The 19,082-nt window shown below is 42.7% G+C and overlaps 1 protein-coding gene across 4 annotated transcripts in view; it reads left to right on the plus strand.

The window, feature by feature from the left end:
• tapt1b (transmembrane anterior posterior transformation 1b) overlaps nucleotides 1-19,082 on the plus strand; it is a 253,864-nt gene that overhangs the window by 100,142 nt on the left and 134,640 nt on the right. For all 4 annotated transcript variants that reach the window (XM_070870858.1, XM_070870861.1, XM_070870863.1 and 1 more), the window contains 3 exons: nucleotides 9,396-9,531; nucleotides 14,646-14,743; nucleotides 16,840-16,909. In XM_070870858.1, the coding sequence (XP_070726959.1) occupies nucleotides 9,396-9,531; nucleotides 14,646-14,743; nucleotides 16,840-16,909 (304 nt within the window). The remainder of the gene's footprint in view (nucleotides 1-9,395; nucleotides 9,532-14,645; nucleotides 14,744-16,839; nucleotides 16,910-19,082) is intronic.

Genomic DNA, 19,082 nt, shown 5'->3' on the forward strand with positions numbered 1-19,082 from the left:
CCTACGATGGAGCGGTGCACGAACTACCACTATAGATTGGACCAGGAGATGGCTCCACACTGTTCGGCAGAAGCTGGCTGGGAAAAATCCGCTGGAACTGGGGACAGGCGACATCCGAGCGCTTTCGTCCGTCGATGACTCTTCGTGCCCAGGTTTTGAGCAAGTTCCCATCGTTGTTTGAGCCAAGCATCGGAAATTTCTCTGGGGCGAAAGTGCAGATCCACTTGGTTCCCGGTACACGACCCATCCACCACAAGGCACGTGCGGTGTCATACATGATGCGAGAGAAAGTGGAGATTGAGCTGGACAGGCTGCAATGAGAGGGCATCATCGCGTCGGTTGAGTTCAATGAGCAGGCCAGTCCAATTGTTCCAGTTCTCAAGGGCGATGGCACGGTCAGAATTTGTGGGGACTATAAAGTAACGACTAACCGTTTTTCGCTGCAGGACCAGTACCCGCTACCCAAGGCAGACGACCTATTTGCGACGCTGGCAGGAGGGAAGACATTCACCAAGTTGGACCTGACCTCAGTCTACACAACGCAGGAGCTGGCAGAATCTTCAAAAGGCCTGACCTGCATCAAAACGTACAATAGATGCCCGTTTGGGATTCGATCGGCTGCGGCTATTTTTCAAAGCGACATGGAGAGTCTGATAAAATCGGTTCCGCGCATCATGGTTTTCCAGGATGACATATTGATCATGGGTCGGGACACCATTGAACAGTTGCAGAACCTGGAAGAAGTTCTAAGTCGGCTAGATCGTGTGGGACTCGAGTTGAAACGCTCGAAGTATGTTTTCCTGGCGCCAGAGGTTGAGTTCTTAGGGAGCAGAATCAAAGCAGACGGCATCAGACCCACCGACGCCAAGACTGAGGCCATCAAGAACATGCTGAGGCCACAGAACGTGACAGAGCTGCAGTCGTTCCTGGGACTCCTCAATTATTTTGGTAATTTCCCACCCGGGTTAAGCACCTTGCTAGAAACTCTACATGTGTTGCTACACAAGGGAGATGACTGGGTATGGGAGAAATCACAAGAGACTGCTTTTGAGAAAGCCAGAAATCTGTTATGTTCCAACAAACTGCTTGTTCTATATGACCCATATAAACATTTAGTGCTAGCCTGCGGTGCATCTTCGTACGGGGTTGGGTGTGTGTTACAGCTAGCAAATGAATCGGGAACCTTGCAACCGGTCGCTTAAGCTTCCAGGAGTTTGTCCAAGGCCGAAAGGGCCTACAGCATGATTGAAAAAGAAGCTCTGGCATGCATTTACGGGGTGAAAAAAATACACCAGTATCTGTTTGGGCTTAAGTTCGAATTAGAAACTGACCATAAGCCGCTCATATCGCTATTCTCCGAGAGCAAAGGTATTAATACCAATGCCTCTGCTCACATCCAAAGATGGGCGCTCACGCTGTCTGCATATTATATGTAATTCGCCACAGGCCAGGCACAGAGAACTGCGCTGATGCTCTCAGTCGGCTACCATTACCCACCACCGGGGTGGAAATGGCACAGCCTGCAGACTTGCTCTTGGTGATGGATGCATTTGAAAACGAAAAGTCACCCATTACTGCCCGCCAGATCAAGACCTGGACCAGCCAGAATCCTTTACTGTCCCTTGTAAAAAAAAAACCTGTGTCCTCCATGGGAGCTGGTCCAGCGTCCCAGCGGAGATGCATGAAGAGATCAAGCCGTTCTAGCGGCATAAAGACGAAATGTCCATAAAGGCGGACTGTCTTTTATGGGGTAATCCCGTGGTTTTGCCCAAGAAAGGCAGGGAAACGTTCATACGCGACCTACACAGAACCCACCTAGGCATAGTAATGATGAAAGCTATAGCCAGATCCCATGTGTGGTGGCTCGGCATCGACTCAGATTTGGAGTCTTGCGTGCGCCAATGCAACACTTGCTCTCAACTGAGCAATGCACCCAGGGAGGCACCTCTAAGTTTGTGGTCATGGCCCTCCAAACCGTGGTCGAGGATCCACGTTGACTTCGCTGGCCGGTTTCTAGGCAAATTGTTTTTGGTTGTTGTGGATGCTTATTCAAAATGGATTGAGTGTGTAATGTCTGTAAGCACGTCCACTGCCACCGCTGAAGCCTACGAGCCATGTTTGCCACCCATGGCCTGCATGATGTCCTTGTCAGTGACAATGGACCATGCTTCACCAGCACTGAATTCAAGGAATTCATGACCCGCATAAGGATCAAGCACGTCATATCTGCCCTGTTCAAGCCCGCATCTAACGACCAGGCAGAAGGGGCAGTCCAAACCATCAAGCAATGCTTGAAACGTGTGTCGGAAGGCTCCCTGCAGACCCACCTGTCCTGAGCCCGACTGAGCTACCGCAGAAGACCCCACTCGCTCACTGGGATTCCTCCTGCCGAACTGCTCATGAAAAGGGCACTCGAAACAAGTCCACCCTGATCTCCATGATCATATCTAGGGCAGGCGGCATAAACAAAGCATGATCGCGCAAATTTGTCACGCGATATTGAAGTTAATGATCCTGTGTTTGTACTCAACTATGGACATGGTCCCAAATGGCTTGCTGGCACTGTCGTAGCCAAAGAAGGGAGTAGGGTATTTGAGGTCAAACTTGCAAATGGACTAACTTGCAGAAAGCATTTGGACCAAACCAAACTGCGATTCACAGACAGCCAGAAGCAACCTGAAGAGGACACCACCAACTTCGACCCTCCGATACGCATACAAGTGGCAACCGACATCATGGTTGACCACGAAGCTGAACCCATCATCCCCAGCAGCTAAGCAAGGCCAGCTGCGCAGCAGCCCAGCGAAGGCCCAACCAATTCAGCTGCACCTGTGTTTGTAACGAGAGAATCGACTAGGGAGTGGAAAGCCCCAGATTGTTGCACCCAATAAATAAGTGTACTATTGACTTTGGGGGTGGAGTGATATGTATGCAGCATTCTACCACCACCAGAGGGTGCATCTGTTGGAGTCCCAAGGGATCCCAGCATCCCTTGGGAGCACTGCATATAAGCAGGCCTCCCATGCTGTGCCAGCACTCTGGAGTCAGAATAAAGAGACGAAGGTCACACTTACTCAAGTCTACAGTATTCAGTCACATTGCTTTATTTGAGACATATCACAATTGAGTATTGTAATCTGTCACTGAGCAATCATATCGGGGACCTGTACCCCCATGTGAACACGGGCTCACCTCTTAACTCCACTCAACTGAGAGAAATTTCCAGCCCCCACTCCTCCCCTTGCTCAAAAAGTTAATGTCGCCCCAGCCCTGCTAGCAACTAATAGGCTCAAGGAAATAATACATTAAAATAATACAAATGGCGAGAAGAAGTGGATGTTCAACAACAACAGAAGCTTGCATTTATATAGCACCTTTAATGCAATAATAACTAATTTCTCGTGCTCTAATCCATCCTGGCCTGGTGTTTCTGCTAGGGGCACAATCTAAAAAATATGCCTAGAATGCGTTGGACAGTGCACTGCTTTTGCTGAGGTGAGGTTACATCCAGGTTTCCATGCAAATTGATTTTCATAATCCCAAACGGAAAATCTTCCATGAATCCATGCAATTGAGTGACATGATCAATTATTGACGAGAACATGGCAATGGGCCCTCCTATTACTGAATTATATTGATTGAACTGAAAATGTGTTCAATTAATTGCTGCAACTTAAACAGGCCAATCAGTGGTTTCACAGGTCTTCTGTACCAAGGGCCGATCAATTGACTGAATTTGAACTAATTTAAACTGAATTTAAAGTATTTGTAGCATCAGTATGAGAAACAGACCTAAGTGAAGCTTCAATTGATTGCTGGTCAATAACAATGAATAACTGTGACCACTGGTGCCTGTCTGGATGCAATGTGATGAACCTGCCATGCCAACCTGGGGGCGTGGCCAGTTTTGTGGGTGATGAATGCTTCGGGCAAAATTACTTTTGAACCAAAATTAAAAAATCGCGGACAGTCGTGCATTAATGGTTATCTTACATTTAAAATTTGCGTGATCTGTTTCAGTAGATTACACCCAGATTGCACATATCTGGGATTGGGAGAAACGTTGGTGGAAACTCCAGGCCCATGTTCCTTAATTTTCATAGCAAGTCTCTTGTGTAGGATCTTTATCAAAAACCACCTGGAATTCCATATATATTGTATCCACCACATTCCCTTTTTACATTTGCTGATCTTCTCGGAAAAATACTATTAAATTAGTCAGGAAGAGTTTGCAATTTACAAATCCATGTTGACTGCCCCTGATTAGCCCATACCTTTTATAAGTACTGGTTGAACCTCCCTTATCCGGGACTCCCTTATCTGGCACCACCCCTTGTCCGGCACCATTCCCGGCCGGCGGGTGGCACATGTGCAGAACTGCAACATGAACATATTGAACTAGGGAATGACTGGCATTCAAAAACAGACAGTATGCACCCAAAACGAGCAACCCCCCAGATTTCCCATTCTCTTTTTAGGCACAACGGTGATACAATTTGCATTTAGCTTCTGTGCGTTAATCAGTAACTGTTCAAATGCGTTGATTTGATTTTGACAGGTACTTAAGTCAAAGCTGCCGACTCCCGTAATCGCCGGTATCCCCAACCCCCACAATCTCTCTGCCAGCCTCCATCTCCTGCCAACCTCCATCCCCAGCCAGCCGGGCCCAGTATCCCCTTGCTCAATACGGGTGTACCTTTACCATCCAATTAACTGAAGTCTTCCTAATCTTGCAACTGTATTTGTTCAGCTAAAGACTGACCTTTGGCACTGTATTGTAACAGCAAATATTCTGCAAGATTTTGGGCAATCTGTTTATAACTGGAGGGGGTGTGGAAATATCACATCAAACAGAGCCGACAGCCGCCGTGCCTGGAAATCGCTGATGAAATCAGCCCTGATCACAGAGCTCGTGCCCCTGACCGCCTCTGCCACACTCCTGTTCCAAAACTGATGCTAATTAGTGACGTGATTCAAAGTCCCAAGTGTTACTGATGTGATAATAATACAGTACAGTAATAAAAATAAATAACTTATTTTTGTAACGCCTTTAGCATTGTAAAACATACCAAGGCGATCAAAAACAGTGCAGTGCAACAAGAGTACTGTAATGTAACTACAAAAGTAACTTATCTATAACGTCTTTAGCATTGTAAAGCATCCCAAGGCGATCAACAACAGTGCAACAAGATAAAACAGATAAATTTGACACTAAGCCACTATAGGCAAACTGGTAACTATCTCAAAATATATCCTAGTGACATCTGGGGTCTCGGCTGTGATGATAGCTGGGGTCTCGACTGTGGTGACATCTGCACCTATAGTCTTTTTGAACCAATTTTGCTGCATGACTTGTCTCATGTATTTCAATTTTTCTTTAATGAGTTTGTCTTGTATCATGTAGATACTTCGAAATGAAACTTCTTTGCTCCAGTCCTGCTATGAAATCTGTGGCCATCTGAATGCACTTATCAATAGAAATTTTATCTTCAACTTCACCCTCATCATCTTCATCATCACTGGCTTCATCATCTTTATTTTCTCCCTGCTGTACCATTTGCACAATCTCTTGATCAGTAAGTTGATTCACAATTGGTGCATCTTTGTCGACATCCATCCAGTCTGGTAAATTTTCCTCTTCCAAATCTTTAGTCACATCAATTACTGCAGAGTTGTTGAACATACCTGCAATGGTGGCATAGTTCAGCAATTCACAAATAATTTGTTTATCTTGACACGAGCGAAATCCGGTGAACTCAGCCCCACCATCCACATCAGGACTGTCCTCAAACATTAAGGCTAGCCACAGCTTGTGCCATCCATTTTTTAAAGTGGATGGACTTAATTGCTCCCAGACTCTAGCGAGTGTCCAAATCACATCCTTCATGTTAAAATCTTTCTGGAATGTTTTCACGAACTTCCCAGTATTAACTGACAGTAGCAATCTTTGCATAAATTTGCAGCGGTGCTTGCACTTCAAGGATCTTAATATACCCTGATCACAAGGCTGAATAAGAGAGATACAGTCCCACCACATTGTCTTTGACAAGTAGTTTGGCTTTAGAGTGAGCAGAGCAATTGTCGAGAATCAGCACAATTTTGCATTTCTGATCCAGTCCGACCGATGTGCAATGGGTTCTAGCCTTTGGTACAAAATATTTCTGGAACCACTCGAGACATAATTTAGTAGTTATCCAGCCTTTCTTGTTGCCACAGTATATCAATGGGAATATTTTCACCCCTTTGAATGCCCTTGGCTTCACACTTTTGCCAATGACCAAGAGCTTGTATTTGTGCGTACCTGCAGCGTTACTGCAAGCAAGGACAGTTAACCTGTCCTTTGCGTCCTTCATTCCAGTTGCTGCCTCCTCAGCATCTGTTGCTAAGATTTTTCTGGGCAGACAATGCCAATAGAGAGCAGTTTCATCGGCGTTGTATACCTGTTCTGGGGATAACTTCTCCTTTGCAACTAACTGCAAATTTAACGACAAACTTAGCTGCTGCTTTGTGATCTGCACTTCTTTTTTCACCGCACATACAATAGAGTAATACCATTCCTGGTTTTAAATTTCTGCAGCCATCCTTGAGAATATTCACATTCATGCTGCAGGTTAAATTCTTTGTGGAATATTTTCACTTGTGCCATTATCATCTTGCCAGAAATGCTAACACCAGCATTCCAACGAAGCTAAAACACTGTAATAGAGCACTCTCAAATTCAATACTTTTTCCTTCCCTCTATGTTCTACGAGAGGCCATACTTTTCTTACTTTCACTGTCAGCAAAAAACTTAAGGATCTTATCCTTTTGCTTCTTAATGTCATACACTGTTGACAAACCAACATTGTAAATCTCAGACAAGGCCTGTGCTAATGTGCCCATGTCCAATTTCTTCCACAATTCCACCTTTTGCTGTATGGATAACGACACATGCTTACACCTGGTACCACTTCCACTGCTTGTTGGTCCCTTTGAAGCCATATTCAGGGGTAAAACTGAGCACTGAGAACTGGAAACCAGGACACCACACAACGCAGCACCTCTCACGCAGCCAGGAGGTGTGGTGGGAAGTGCGGGAAAACACCAGTCTAAAATCTCGGGCCTCCCTCTCTCGCGATGCTGGTTTGCACTGCTGACAACGACGTTGTGCAGAAGCCTACTGCGCAGCATTTCGGGCCCAGCGATTTCCCATTTGCTGTTACAGGTACAATACAGTGCCGAAGGTCAGTCTTCAGGGAGACTTCAGTTAATTGGCTGGCTGAGGCTGGGGGGGCCTGTAGGCAGTGCGGCAGAGAGATCGTCGGGGTGGAGGTGGATCGCGAGGTCGGGGATATCTGGCCTGGCTGGCTGGGGCTGGTGGCTGGCTGGGAGCTGACAGTTGTAAAAACGGTTTGTATAGCGTTGCTCCCCTTAGAACACGTGACCTCCCCTCATCAGGCAAAATCCCTTATCCGGCACAGGTGAGGTCCCGATAAGGGAGGTTCAACCTGTATTCACTAATTTCATCCCACAATATGGACTCCATAATTTATCTAGATGAGACTCACTAGTCTGTGATTTTCTGGCTTATTCCTTTTCTTTTACTTGAACAAGTATGTAACATTTGCTGCTATCTAGTCATTTAATCTGATTTCCATTTCCAAATGTTTTTAAAAATTATAGCTAATCCCTCTCTTATCTTTTTCCCAACCTCCCTCAATATTCTGTGCAACTTTTCAGGGCCAGTAACTTTTTAAACGTTTTCTTTTGAATGTGTATATTCAATAGCGGCTCTTCCACATCCTTCTAAGTGCTCTCCCTATATTTATTGTGTGCCCTTTTTATATTAAAAAAAATCTCATTTTTGCTCTAAAGCATCCCCTTTTAACCAGAATGTATTGAACCTGCACCTTATCCAGCTATTATTCAAGTATCTCCCACTGCTGATTTCCTGCTTGGTTTTCAACTAGTTAACCTGGCATAGGTATTCTTTCATCCCTTGAAATGAGTTATTGGGGCCGAAATTGCCCCTTCCCATAAGGCCTGTTACCGCTGGAAATCGGCGACCATGCTGTGGAGTGGAATGGCTGCTGATTTTTCGTGGAATGGCCACCATTTCAAAGATTCTGCTCCTGCGGTATCCCGGCGGTGACTCGCTACCCCCACTACCGCTCCGCTGCTGCCAATCCGTCCTAAGTGTGTCATCCGAGCGTGCACCATCACTGTCGTCGGTCCCCCCCCCCCCCCCCCCCCAGATCGCGAAATTCCACCGAGAAAATCTTGCTCCCGCTGCTCGGTGCCACGGACAGCTTTTTCTGCCGGTGCATTGTGCTTGGAGTGTGCTCAAAATGGCGGTGCAGCTGCAATTAAAGGAGAGGACCTACCACCGTGGCCGCCATCTTATTTTTTTGTCGGATGATTGCCATGTCATACCGACAGTTATGCCCCCAGGTTCGACTGGGCTGCCAACAGGCAGCCTGACACCTCCTCTTGGGTGCCAGGCTGCTGGCTCAGCCGAAACCCTCCCTGGTGGCCCAGTGGACCTAACTTAAATAATGGCAATTGCTCTCCCCTTTAAGTGAAGAAGAGTGACATGCCAGCGTGTTGACGTCATCAGCTGTACGCTGATAACTGACAGTGGAGGACAGTCCGCCCGCCTTCAACTTCCGCCCCTCTAGTGTGTGAACTTCCGCTCACCGCTGCACTTCCGCCCCCATTATGACCAACTTCTGGGCCAGTGTAAAAAAAAAAGCCAAGGAGCGTATGCAGTTTGCAAGTGTCCTTGGGATCATGTGGGCCAGCCCAAGCAATCAAGAAGGGGTATTCCAATTATGCTTATGGGCTTTCCATTTACGTACGTAATCCCCATTAGCAGAATAGGAATCACATTAAAAAAAATACATTTTTCCAAAACATACCTAAATAAAGTAAATCATCACAGTTTAAAATTAATTAAAATGCAATTTAATTAAACATGTAAAACAAAAAAATACTTTTTGAAAAATAAATGTAAACATTTTAAAGGGGCCATAAATAACCTAAACTAATTTTAAAGGTTTTTGAATGTTTAAATGATTTAAAAAAATGTATTTTAATCTTTATTTATACCCTTACACTGGTAAAAGAAGGCCAAACACCTATCTGCTTTTGCCAGCCATTAGAGTTTTGTGGGCATTCATTGTGCAAATAGCCCAACCCTGTGCCTGCGAAAGTCCATTTCCTTCGAATTCGTACGATCTGTCAAGCTGAAACATGACAGATTGCAAGTTCCGGGTTTTCACGCCTGCACATTGCAAACAGAAACCCAGAACTTGTGGGGCACAGGCCCCAGAAAATCCGGGCCATTGATTTTTATACTGTGTTTGAATGACTGGGGAATATTCCATTAATAATACAGACGCCTGATTTTTCCATAGGTAGCAGATCGCCTCTTTTCTTCCTTTGGACAAGATATTTTGGATGCACTGTATTGGACAGCTACAGAACCTAAAAAGAAAAAACGAGCTCATATTGGGGTGATACCTCACTTTTTCATGGCTGTGCTTTATGTCTGTATCCTTTGACATAGACTTATTAAAGCTTCTGGATTTATTTTTAATCAATTATGGTTATTAATGAAGTAATGAGAAGTTTAAGTTTAGTAGAATGCTTGATGTAATTTTATTTATATATAATGTGCCGAAAATTCTGGCCTCATCGGGTCCGTACGAAGTGCGCACGGACCCGGCGAGGTCTCAAAACCCGGCATGCGCCGAAAACTAGCTTTCCAATCTGTCAAGATTTCCCTAGACAGATCCTCCGCATCCCCAGGAGAAAGACATTCACGCGGGAGAGATTGGGCTATTTGCACAACTCCTGCCCAGCGAATGTCCTTCAAACTCTTACGCCTGGTAAAAGCAGGCGCACAACTTACTTTTACCAGTGTAAAAGTTTTAAAACATATAAAAATTAAATTTAATCATACATTTTTATGTTAAAAACCCTGTCCATTAAGCTAAGTTTATTTTAAACCCTATTAAAACACATTAACAAAAATTCACCAAAATGTATATTTTTTCTAAAACATTTAATTAACTTTAATTTCAGTTAATTTTAAATATGTGAGGTGTTTTTTAAATTTATTATGTTGTGTTTCTGTTTTCGGGGGTTATTCTCATTGATAGTACTGGAAACTCGTAAAAACGGAGTTCCAATTATTATCAATGAGAATATTAGAGTGATTGGTGGTAAAACTCATGTGACTCCAGCATTTTCGTATATATGGGGAAGTCATCTTCCCGTATGCTACGCATGGACTGAAGGCCTCCGACTGCAATCGAAGGCACCTCCGGGACCACCAGGTATTTTCGTAAAGAAATTGAGTTGGAGGCATTCGTCCAAAGGAAGCCTCCGACCGGAATTTCCCCCCCAAAATGTGTACAATTTATAAAGAGCTGAACTTTGTTATCTGTACCTTTTTTTTTAAAGCATCATCAGTTAGCCTTTTTTAAAGCATCAGTTAGGATTACCGTTCAAACTCCAAAATCCGGAATGTTCCGAAATCCGTACATCTTTTTCACAACAGTAAACACACACACACACACACACACACACACACACACGTGTGTGTACACAGTATGAACCTTGATTGGCAGTACATCAGGTAAACAAGTCTCCATCTTATACAATCTCACAGTGACTACACATAGAGTACATCCATAGTCAGCCTATCCAACAAAAATAAAAACTTGAATTTACCTTTTTTGCAGGTCTTCATACTTACTGCCGTTCCAAGGGCTGCAACGCAGGTTTTTCCCGGGCGTTTTTTTTCTAACTAACTATGGGTCACCGCTGAGCCAAATAGGTTTTTTTCACAACAGTAAATAATACCCCTCCCCCACGCACAGACACACACACACTATTTACTATTGTGAAAAAAATCTATTTGGCTCAGCGGTGACCCGTAGCTAGTTAGAAAAAAAGCGCCCGGGAAAAACCTGCGTTGGAACGGCGTTAAGTATGAAGACCTGCAAAAAAGGTAAGTTAAAGTTTTTATTTTTTAATTCTTTTGCAGCGATTTGATAGAAAAGGGTCTTGTGAATGTTTTGTGATAATTTTATTTTTCGTTTTTTGGAAAAAAAAATTGTGTTTTCACCTCCTCCCTAGGTTTCGGAATCATAGCGGAGTCATAGCTGTATTTTTCCGCCAAAAATACCGTTATGACCAAAAATGGAATTTCGAGCCCATCAATACGAGTGGGGTACCGCAGGGCTCAGTGCTGGGACCCCAGCTATTTACAATATACATTAATGATTCAGACGAAGGAATTGAATGTAATATCTCCAAGTTTGCAGATGACACTAAGCTGGGTGGCAGTGTGAGATGTGAGGAGAATGCTAAGAGGCTGCAGAGTGACTTGGACAGGTTAGGTGAGTGGGCAAATGCATGGCAGATGCAGTATAATGTGGATAAATGTGAGGTTATCCACTTTGGTGGCAAAAACAGGAATGCAGAATATTATCTGAATGGTGACAGAATAGGAAAAGGGGAGGTGCAACGAGACCTGGGTATCATGGTACATCAGTCATTGAAAGTTGGCATGCAGGTACAGCAGGTGGTGAAGAAGGCAAATGGCATGTTGGCTTTCATAGCGAGTGGATTTGAGTATAGGAGCAGTTGTACAGGGCCTTGGTGAGGCCACACCTTGAATATTGTGTACAGTTTTGGTCTCCTAATCTGAGGAAGGACATTCTTGCTATTGAGGAAGTGCAGCGAAGGTTCACCAGCTGATTCCCAGGATGGCAGGACTGACATATAAAGAAAGATTGGATCGACTAGGCTTATATTCACTGGAATTTAGAAGAATGAGAGGGGATCTCATAGAAACATATAAAATTCTGATAGGATTGGACAGGTTAGATACAGGAAGAATGTTCCTGATGTTGGGGAAGTCCAGAACCAGGGATCACAGTCTAAGGATAAGGAGCAAGCCATTTAGGACCGAGATGAGGAGAAACTTCTTCACTCAGGTAGTTGTTAACCTGTGGAATTCTCTACCGCAGAAAGTTGTTGAGGCCAGTTTGTTCGATATATTCAAAATGGAGTTAGATGTGGTCCTTACGGCTAAAGGGATCAAGAGGCATGGAGAGAAAGCAGAAATGGAGTACTGAAGTTGCATGATCAGCCATGATCATATTGAATGGTGGTGAAGGCTCGAAGGGCAATGGCCTACTCCTGCATCTATTTTTGATGTTGCTATGTAATATGCCAGGTGGATAAATATTAATGGCCCAGAAATTTCTCTGGGGGTCTTCCCGCGGGCAATTGCCTCCTCGCTGGATATTTTTTATAAATTTACTTGGTGGTCTAGGAGGCACCCTGATTTCCGATGGGGAGGCCTTCTCCTCCCGCGCTCCCGTGCAGAGGGTCCCGACATAGAAGATGCAGTAATGTGTGACTGCTCAGCCAATCGGGTAAGTATTTCACAGGTTCCCATTAATAGCACTGAGACTCGCGTAGCTACAAGTTCTCAGTGCTATTAATGGGAACAAAACCAAACACACAAAATAATAAAAAAAATTAAAAAAAACAGACCACACATATTTAAAATTAATTGAAATTAAAGTTATTATTTCTTATAAAAATAAAATATTTTCCCGATTTTTGAAAAAGTTTTTTAAATTATGGTTAAAAATAAACTTAGCATAGTGGGGAGGGTTTTTAAGAATAAAATGTGTTTTTATAACTTTATATTAAAACGTTTTTGTCTATTTTTAAACACTTGCGCCTGTTTTTTCAGGCGCAAGATTTTTGAGGACATTTGCTGGTCAAGATATCCGTAAATATCAGAATTCTTGCCCTGCAAATGTCCTCGCTCCCGATCTGCGGATGATCTGTCAAGCTAGGAACTTGACAGTTCGGAAAAGCCGGTTTTCAGCGCAGGCTTTTCGGATGCCTTCCCAGGTCCATAGAAACTTCGTATGGACCCAGGACATTCCAGGACCATTAGCTTTGTAGTCCCAGCTCACTCATACCCAAAGATACAGTTGTCCAGGCAGTCATCTCAGTTGCTCAAAATGCCAAAGCATTTTACAGAATGTTCTGGTACACGGAACCCATTTAGTAAAACGGTCCAGATTAATTGAAAAAAAGTTGCTTGAGGCAGTTTTAACGCCATATTGCATTGTCTGACCACTGCCTGCTGTTACTCCTGGCTGCTGTAGATAGTAGTAGATTTCTGTCCCTGTGCTCCCCACATTCTGCCGCGACATTACACTTTGTGCAAAATAAAAATTAATGTGAAGTATATCCTATTATTCTCCAATGTTGCCGCCATTTGTTTTATTTAGGGGACAGGTACCGCTGTTCCAAGGGTTCCGAAATCCGGAAATACCCGTACCTCGGCCCAGGCGTTTCCGGATTCGAGATGTCGGAAATACGTTCCGAAATCCGGAAATACCCAAAATCCGGAACAGCCTCGGTTCCGAGGTTTCCGGATTTGGGAGGTCGAACCTGTATTAATTACACTGTTAAGTCATTTATTGTTTTACATTACTGAAACAAACATGGAGTGCTGAATAGTTTTGAAATTCAATTTAAGTATGACCAATTGCACAAATGTATCAAAATGTGGGATGCGCTAACAGGATGTAGTGGCAAATGTAAAATTATATTGGGCCATAATTTGCTGTCAAAATAACGGTGAGGCTAACGCCACTCGCTTCTGCACAGATGCTACAGCAACCTCAGGCGAGGGAAGATGTGATGTGAAACGCGAAAATCCAAAAGTTGCTGTCCGAGATGCTGTTAGCTTAGTGAAAATGGCATGTCATTGACTGGCTCACCATTGAAATGCACTGAATGGTGAAGTTGCTGTATTTGTGGGGTAGATACGAACTAAGCTTGTCACAGAAAGTTAAGTCTTGTCCATTTAACAACATGGTGAATGTTAATTGCTGCCAAACAACTTCTTTGGCACTGAAAATTAACTATAATAAGTGTGGTGTCTCATTCCTTCAGGTTTTAATTCTTACTGGATTTAAAAAATGTAAAACTTAAAATCAGTGTTAAAAAAATGTTCCTCTCTTTCTTTCTTTCCTTGTAATCAAATCTTTATTTCCCTCTTATTTCTCTTTCTGTACCTGATTTTTGCATTGAATTCACCCTCTCTAATTTTACATTTCCTTCTTCCTTTCACTGTTAATTCCACAATCCTTCAATCTGATTGGTTGAGATCCGCAGTTGCTTTCCCTATTCACTCAGGTCCCAGATGCCTGATTTCCTTCGCTACGACATTATCAACATTTCAGTAATTTGCAGTGCAAAATATCATTACAATTCAACAGCCAACATCAAGTCTAACTAACCGCGAACAGCATTTGTTGCCCTGCTGCAGAAAATTATGGCCCAATGATGCATGAAAAAAACTATACAAGCCTATTGTACATAGGTTGGAATTTTGCATTCTGCTAAATGCAATCTTATTTGCTAGAGTATTAAAACATAAAATGAAAATGGTCATACCCGACGACACCGTTGTTACTTTTTATACATTTTAACATTGCAATAAGCTTATTGTAGTATGTTGTAATTTCAACAATTCTAGATATTTGCAGGAACAGTAAAATATTTTTATAGTTGTATGTTTTTCCTTTGTTTTTGTTCTGTTCTTAACAAATTTATTACAGTCCTGCATACAATTCTGGTCATGGTGCAAGCAACAACTTTGAATGTTGCTTTCAACTCCCACAACAAGTCATTACTTACTATCATGATGTCAAACAATGTGAGTATTTTTGTGCCCAAAAGTTTTCAAATGTAAATTCCTGTGTGCCTTAACACCAATTTGATGTTCAGTCTGATTATTTCTTTTAATAAAGATTCCAAATGACATAAACATGTATATTTTAAGAATAGATGAAATACTTAGATTTCAAATTTACAACCTTAGTGAAGTTCAGTATTGTCAAACTTATAGAATCATAGAATGATGAACATAAGAAATGGAACAGGAATAGGCCATGCGGCCCCTCGAGCCTGCTCTACCATTCAATAAGTTCATGGCTGATCTGATTATGGACTCAGCTCCACTTCTCCGCCCGTTCCCCATAACTCCTTATCCCCTTATAATTTCTGTCTTAAATTTATTCAATGTCCCAGCTTCCACAGCTCTCCGAGGCAGCGAATTCCACAGATTTACAACCCTCTGAGAGAAGAAATTTCCCCTCATCTCTGTTTTAAATGGGCGGCCTCTTATTCTAAGATCATGCCCTCTCGTTCTAGTCTCCTCCATCAGTGGAAACATCCTCTCTGCATCCACCTTGTCAAGCCCCCTCATAATCCGATACGTTTCGATAAGATCACCTCTTATTCTTCTGAATTCCAATGAATAGAGGCCCAACATACTCATAAGTCATCCCCCTCATCCCCGGAATCAACCTAGTGAACCTTCTCTGAACTGCCTCCAAAGCAAGTATATCCTTTCGTAAATATGGAAACCAAAACTGCACGCAGTATTCCAGGTGTGGCCTCACCAATACCTTATATAGCTGTAGCAAGGCTTCCCTGCTTTTATACTCCATTCCCTTTGCAATAAAGGCCAAGATACCATTGGCCTTCCTGATCACTTGCTGTACCTGCATACTATCCTTTTGCGTTTAATGCACAAGTACCCCCAGGTCCCGCTGTACTCGGCACTTAGCAATCTTTCTCCATTTAAATAATAACTTGCTCTTTGATTTTTTTTCTGCCAAAGTGCATGACCTCACACTTTCCAACATTATACTCCATCCGCCAAATTTTTGCCCACTCACTTAGCCTGTCTATGTCCTTTTGCAGATTTTTTGTGTCCTTCTCACACATTGCTTTCCCTCCCATCTTTGTATCGTCAGCAAACTTGGCTATGTTACACTCAGTCCCTTCTTCCAAGTCGTTAATATAGATTGTAAATAGTTGAGGTCCCAGCACTGATCCCTGCGGCACCCCACTAGTTACTGGTTGCCAACCAGAGAATGAATCATTTATCCCGACTCTCTGTTTTCTGTTAGTTAGCCAATCCTCTATCCATGCTAATATATTACCCCCAACCCTGTGAACCTTTATCTTGTACAGTAACCTTTTATGTGGCACCTTGTCAAATGCCTTCTGGAAGTCCAAATACACCACATGCAGTGGTTCCCCTTTATCCACTCTGTTCGTTACATCCTTGAACTCCAGTAAATTTGTCAAACATGACTTCCCCTTCATAAATCCATGCTGACTCTACCTGACCGAATTTTGCTTTTCCAAATGTCCTGTTACTGCTTCTTTAATAATGGACTCCAATATTTTCCTAACCACAGATGTTAGGCTAATAGGTCTATAGTTTCCTGCTTTTTGTCTGCCTCCTTTTTTAAATAGAGGCGTTACATTTGCAGTTTTCTAACCTGCTGTGACCACCCCAGAATCCAGGGAATTTTTGTAAATTACACCCAATGCATCCACAATCCCTGCCGCTATTTCTCTGCCCCCTCTTTCCTCCACCCACTTCTTTCTTTTCTCCCTTCCTTCTATCCCCTCTTCCTCCTACCCTTTTTGAATTTTTGAAATTAAATTGTTTAGTGCCATTGGGACATTCCAGCAAATGAGAATTCTGACAGTTTAATTACCGTTGCATTAAATATAACCTCTGCCAAGATCTAACCTATGACTGCACAGCATTGGGCAACTGGTTTACAATTGTGTTGCTGATCTACAAGATTTGATTTTGATTTTCTCCCTCTATATTGATACTCATTTTAAAATGCAACATTATCCCACAAATTACATTATCATTCAAAAACAGTGAATTAATGTTGTTGAGTATATAATGTCCAAACTAATTTTTTAACTTTTCTTAAACAGTTTGTAGAAATAAAAGGAAGTGTTTTCAAGAAATTTGAGAAGAACAATCTGTTTCAGATGTCCAACAGTGGTATGTACAGCTGCATTGATTTGGTTTGTTGTAAAAATATTTCACTCCGTGTTTTAAAAAGAAATTGTAGTATTCATTTTATGAATTTGTAAACTAATTTTCTGGCATGTTTCAAATTAGGGGGTAGAATTTGCAGTTTGGTTGCAATAGGGAAATTGATTAGCTTGTACTTCAAGTTTACACTAAAATCAATTTACATAATCACAAATGTTTACTAGTGCTGTTGGGGAGTGGTTAAACTAATATGGCAGGGGGATAGGAACCTATGCAGGGAGACAGAGGGAAGTAAAATTAGGGCAGAGCAAAAGATAGAAAGAAGAAAATTAAAAGTGGAGGACAGAGAAACCCAAGGCAAAAATCAAAAAGGGCCACATTACAGCAAAATTCCAAAGGGACAAAGTGTGATGAAAAGACAAACCTGAAGGCTCTGTGCCTCAATGCGAGGAGTATTTGTAATAAGGTGGACGAATTAACGAATATGATATAATTGGGGTTATGGAGACATGGCTCCAGGGTGACCAAGGGTGGAAACTCAACATCCAGGGGTATGCAACATTCAGGAAGGATAGACAGAAAGGAAAAGGAGGTGGGGTAGCATTGCTGGTTAAAGAGGAAATTAACGCAATAGTAAGGAAGGACATTAGCTTGGATGATGTGGAATCTGTATGGGTAGAGCTGCGGAATACCAAAGGGCAGAAAATGATAGTGGGAGTTGTGTACAGACCACCAAACAGTAGTAGTGAGGTTGGGGACAACATCAAACAAGAAATTAGGGATGCGTGCAATAAAGTTGCAGCAGTTATCATGGGCGACTTTAATCTACATATAGATTGGGCTAACCAAACTGATAGCAATACGGTGGAGGAGGATTTCCTGGAGTGTATTAGGGATGGTTTTCTAGACCAATATGTTGAGCAACCAACTAGAGAGCTGGCCATCCTAGACTGGGTGTTGTGTAATGAGAGAGGACTAATTAGCAATCTTGTAGTGTGACGCCCCTTGGAGAACAGTGACCATAATATGGTAGAATTCTTTATTAAGATGGAGAGTGACACAGTTAATTCAGAGACTAGGGTCCTGAACTTAAGGAAAGGTAACTTCGATGGTATGAGGCGTGAATTGGCTAGAATAGACTGGCAAATGATACTTAAAGAGTTGACGGTGGATAGGCAATGGCAGACATTTAAATATTACATGGATGAACTTCAACAATTGTACATCCCTGTCTGGAGTAAAAATAAAACTGGGAAGGTGGCTCAACCATGGCTAACAAGGGAAATCAGGGATAGTATTAAATCCAAGGAAGAGGCATATAAATTTGCCAGAAAAAGCAGCAAACCTGAGGACTGGGAGAAATTTAGAATTCAGCGGAGGATGACAAAGTGTTTACTTAGGAGGGGGAAAATAGAGTATGAGAGGAAGCTTGCTGGGTACATAAAAACTGACTGCAAAAGCTTTTTTTGATTATGTGAAAGGAAGAGATTAGTGAAGACAAACATAGGTCCCTTGCAGTCTGAATCAGGTGAATTTATAATGGGGAACAGAGAAATGGCAGACCAATTGAACAAATACTTTGGTTCTGTCTTCACGAAGGAAGACATGAATAACCTTCCAGAAATACGTAGAAACATAGAAACATAGAAAATAGGTGCAGGAGTAGGCCATTTGACCATTCGAGCCTGCACCACCATTCAATAAGATCATGGCTGATCATTCACCACAGTACCCCTTTCCTGCTTTCACCATACCCCTTGATCCCTTTAACCATAAGGGCCATATATAACTCCCTCTTCAATATATCTAACGAACTGGCATCAACAACTCTCTGTGGGAGAGAATTCCACAGGTTCACAACTCTGAGTGAAGACGTTTCTCCTCATCTCTGTCCTAAATGGCTTATCTCTTATCCTTAGACTGTGACCCATGGTTCTGGACTTCCCCAACATCAGGAACATTCTTCCTGCATCTAACCTATCCAGTCCCGTCAGATTTTTATATGTTTCTATGAGATCCCCTCTCATTCTTCTAAACTCCAGTGAATACAGACCCAGTCGATCCAGTCTCTCCTCATATGTCAGTCCTAGGGGACAGGGGATCGAGCGAGAAGGAGGAACTGAAGGAAATCCTTATTCAGGAAATTGTGTTTGGGAAATTGATGGGAATGAAGGCTAAT

Source organism: Pristiophorus japonicus, chromosome 2 (assembly GCF_044704955.1).
Source record: "Pristiophorus japonicus isolate sPriJap1 chromosome 2, sPriJap1.hap1, whole genome shotgun sequence".
Lineage (NCBI taxonomy): Eukaryota > Metazoa > Chordata > Chondrichthyes > Pristiophoridae > Pristiophorus > Pristiophorus japonicus.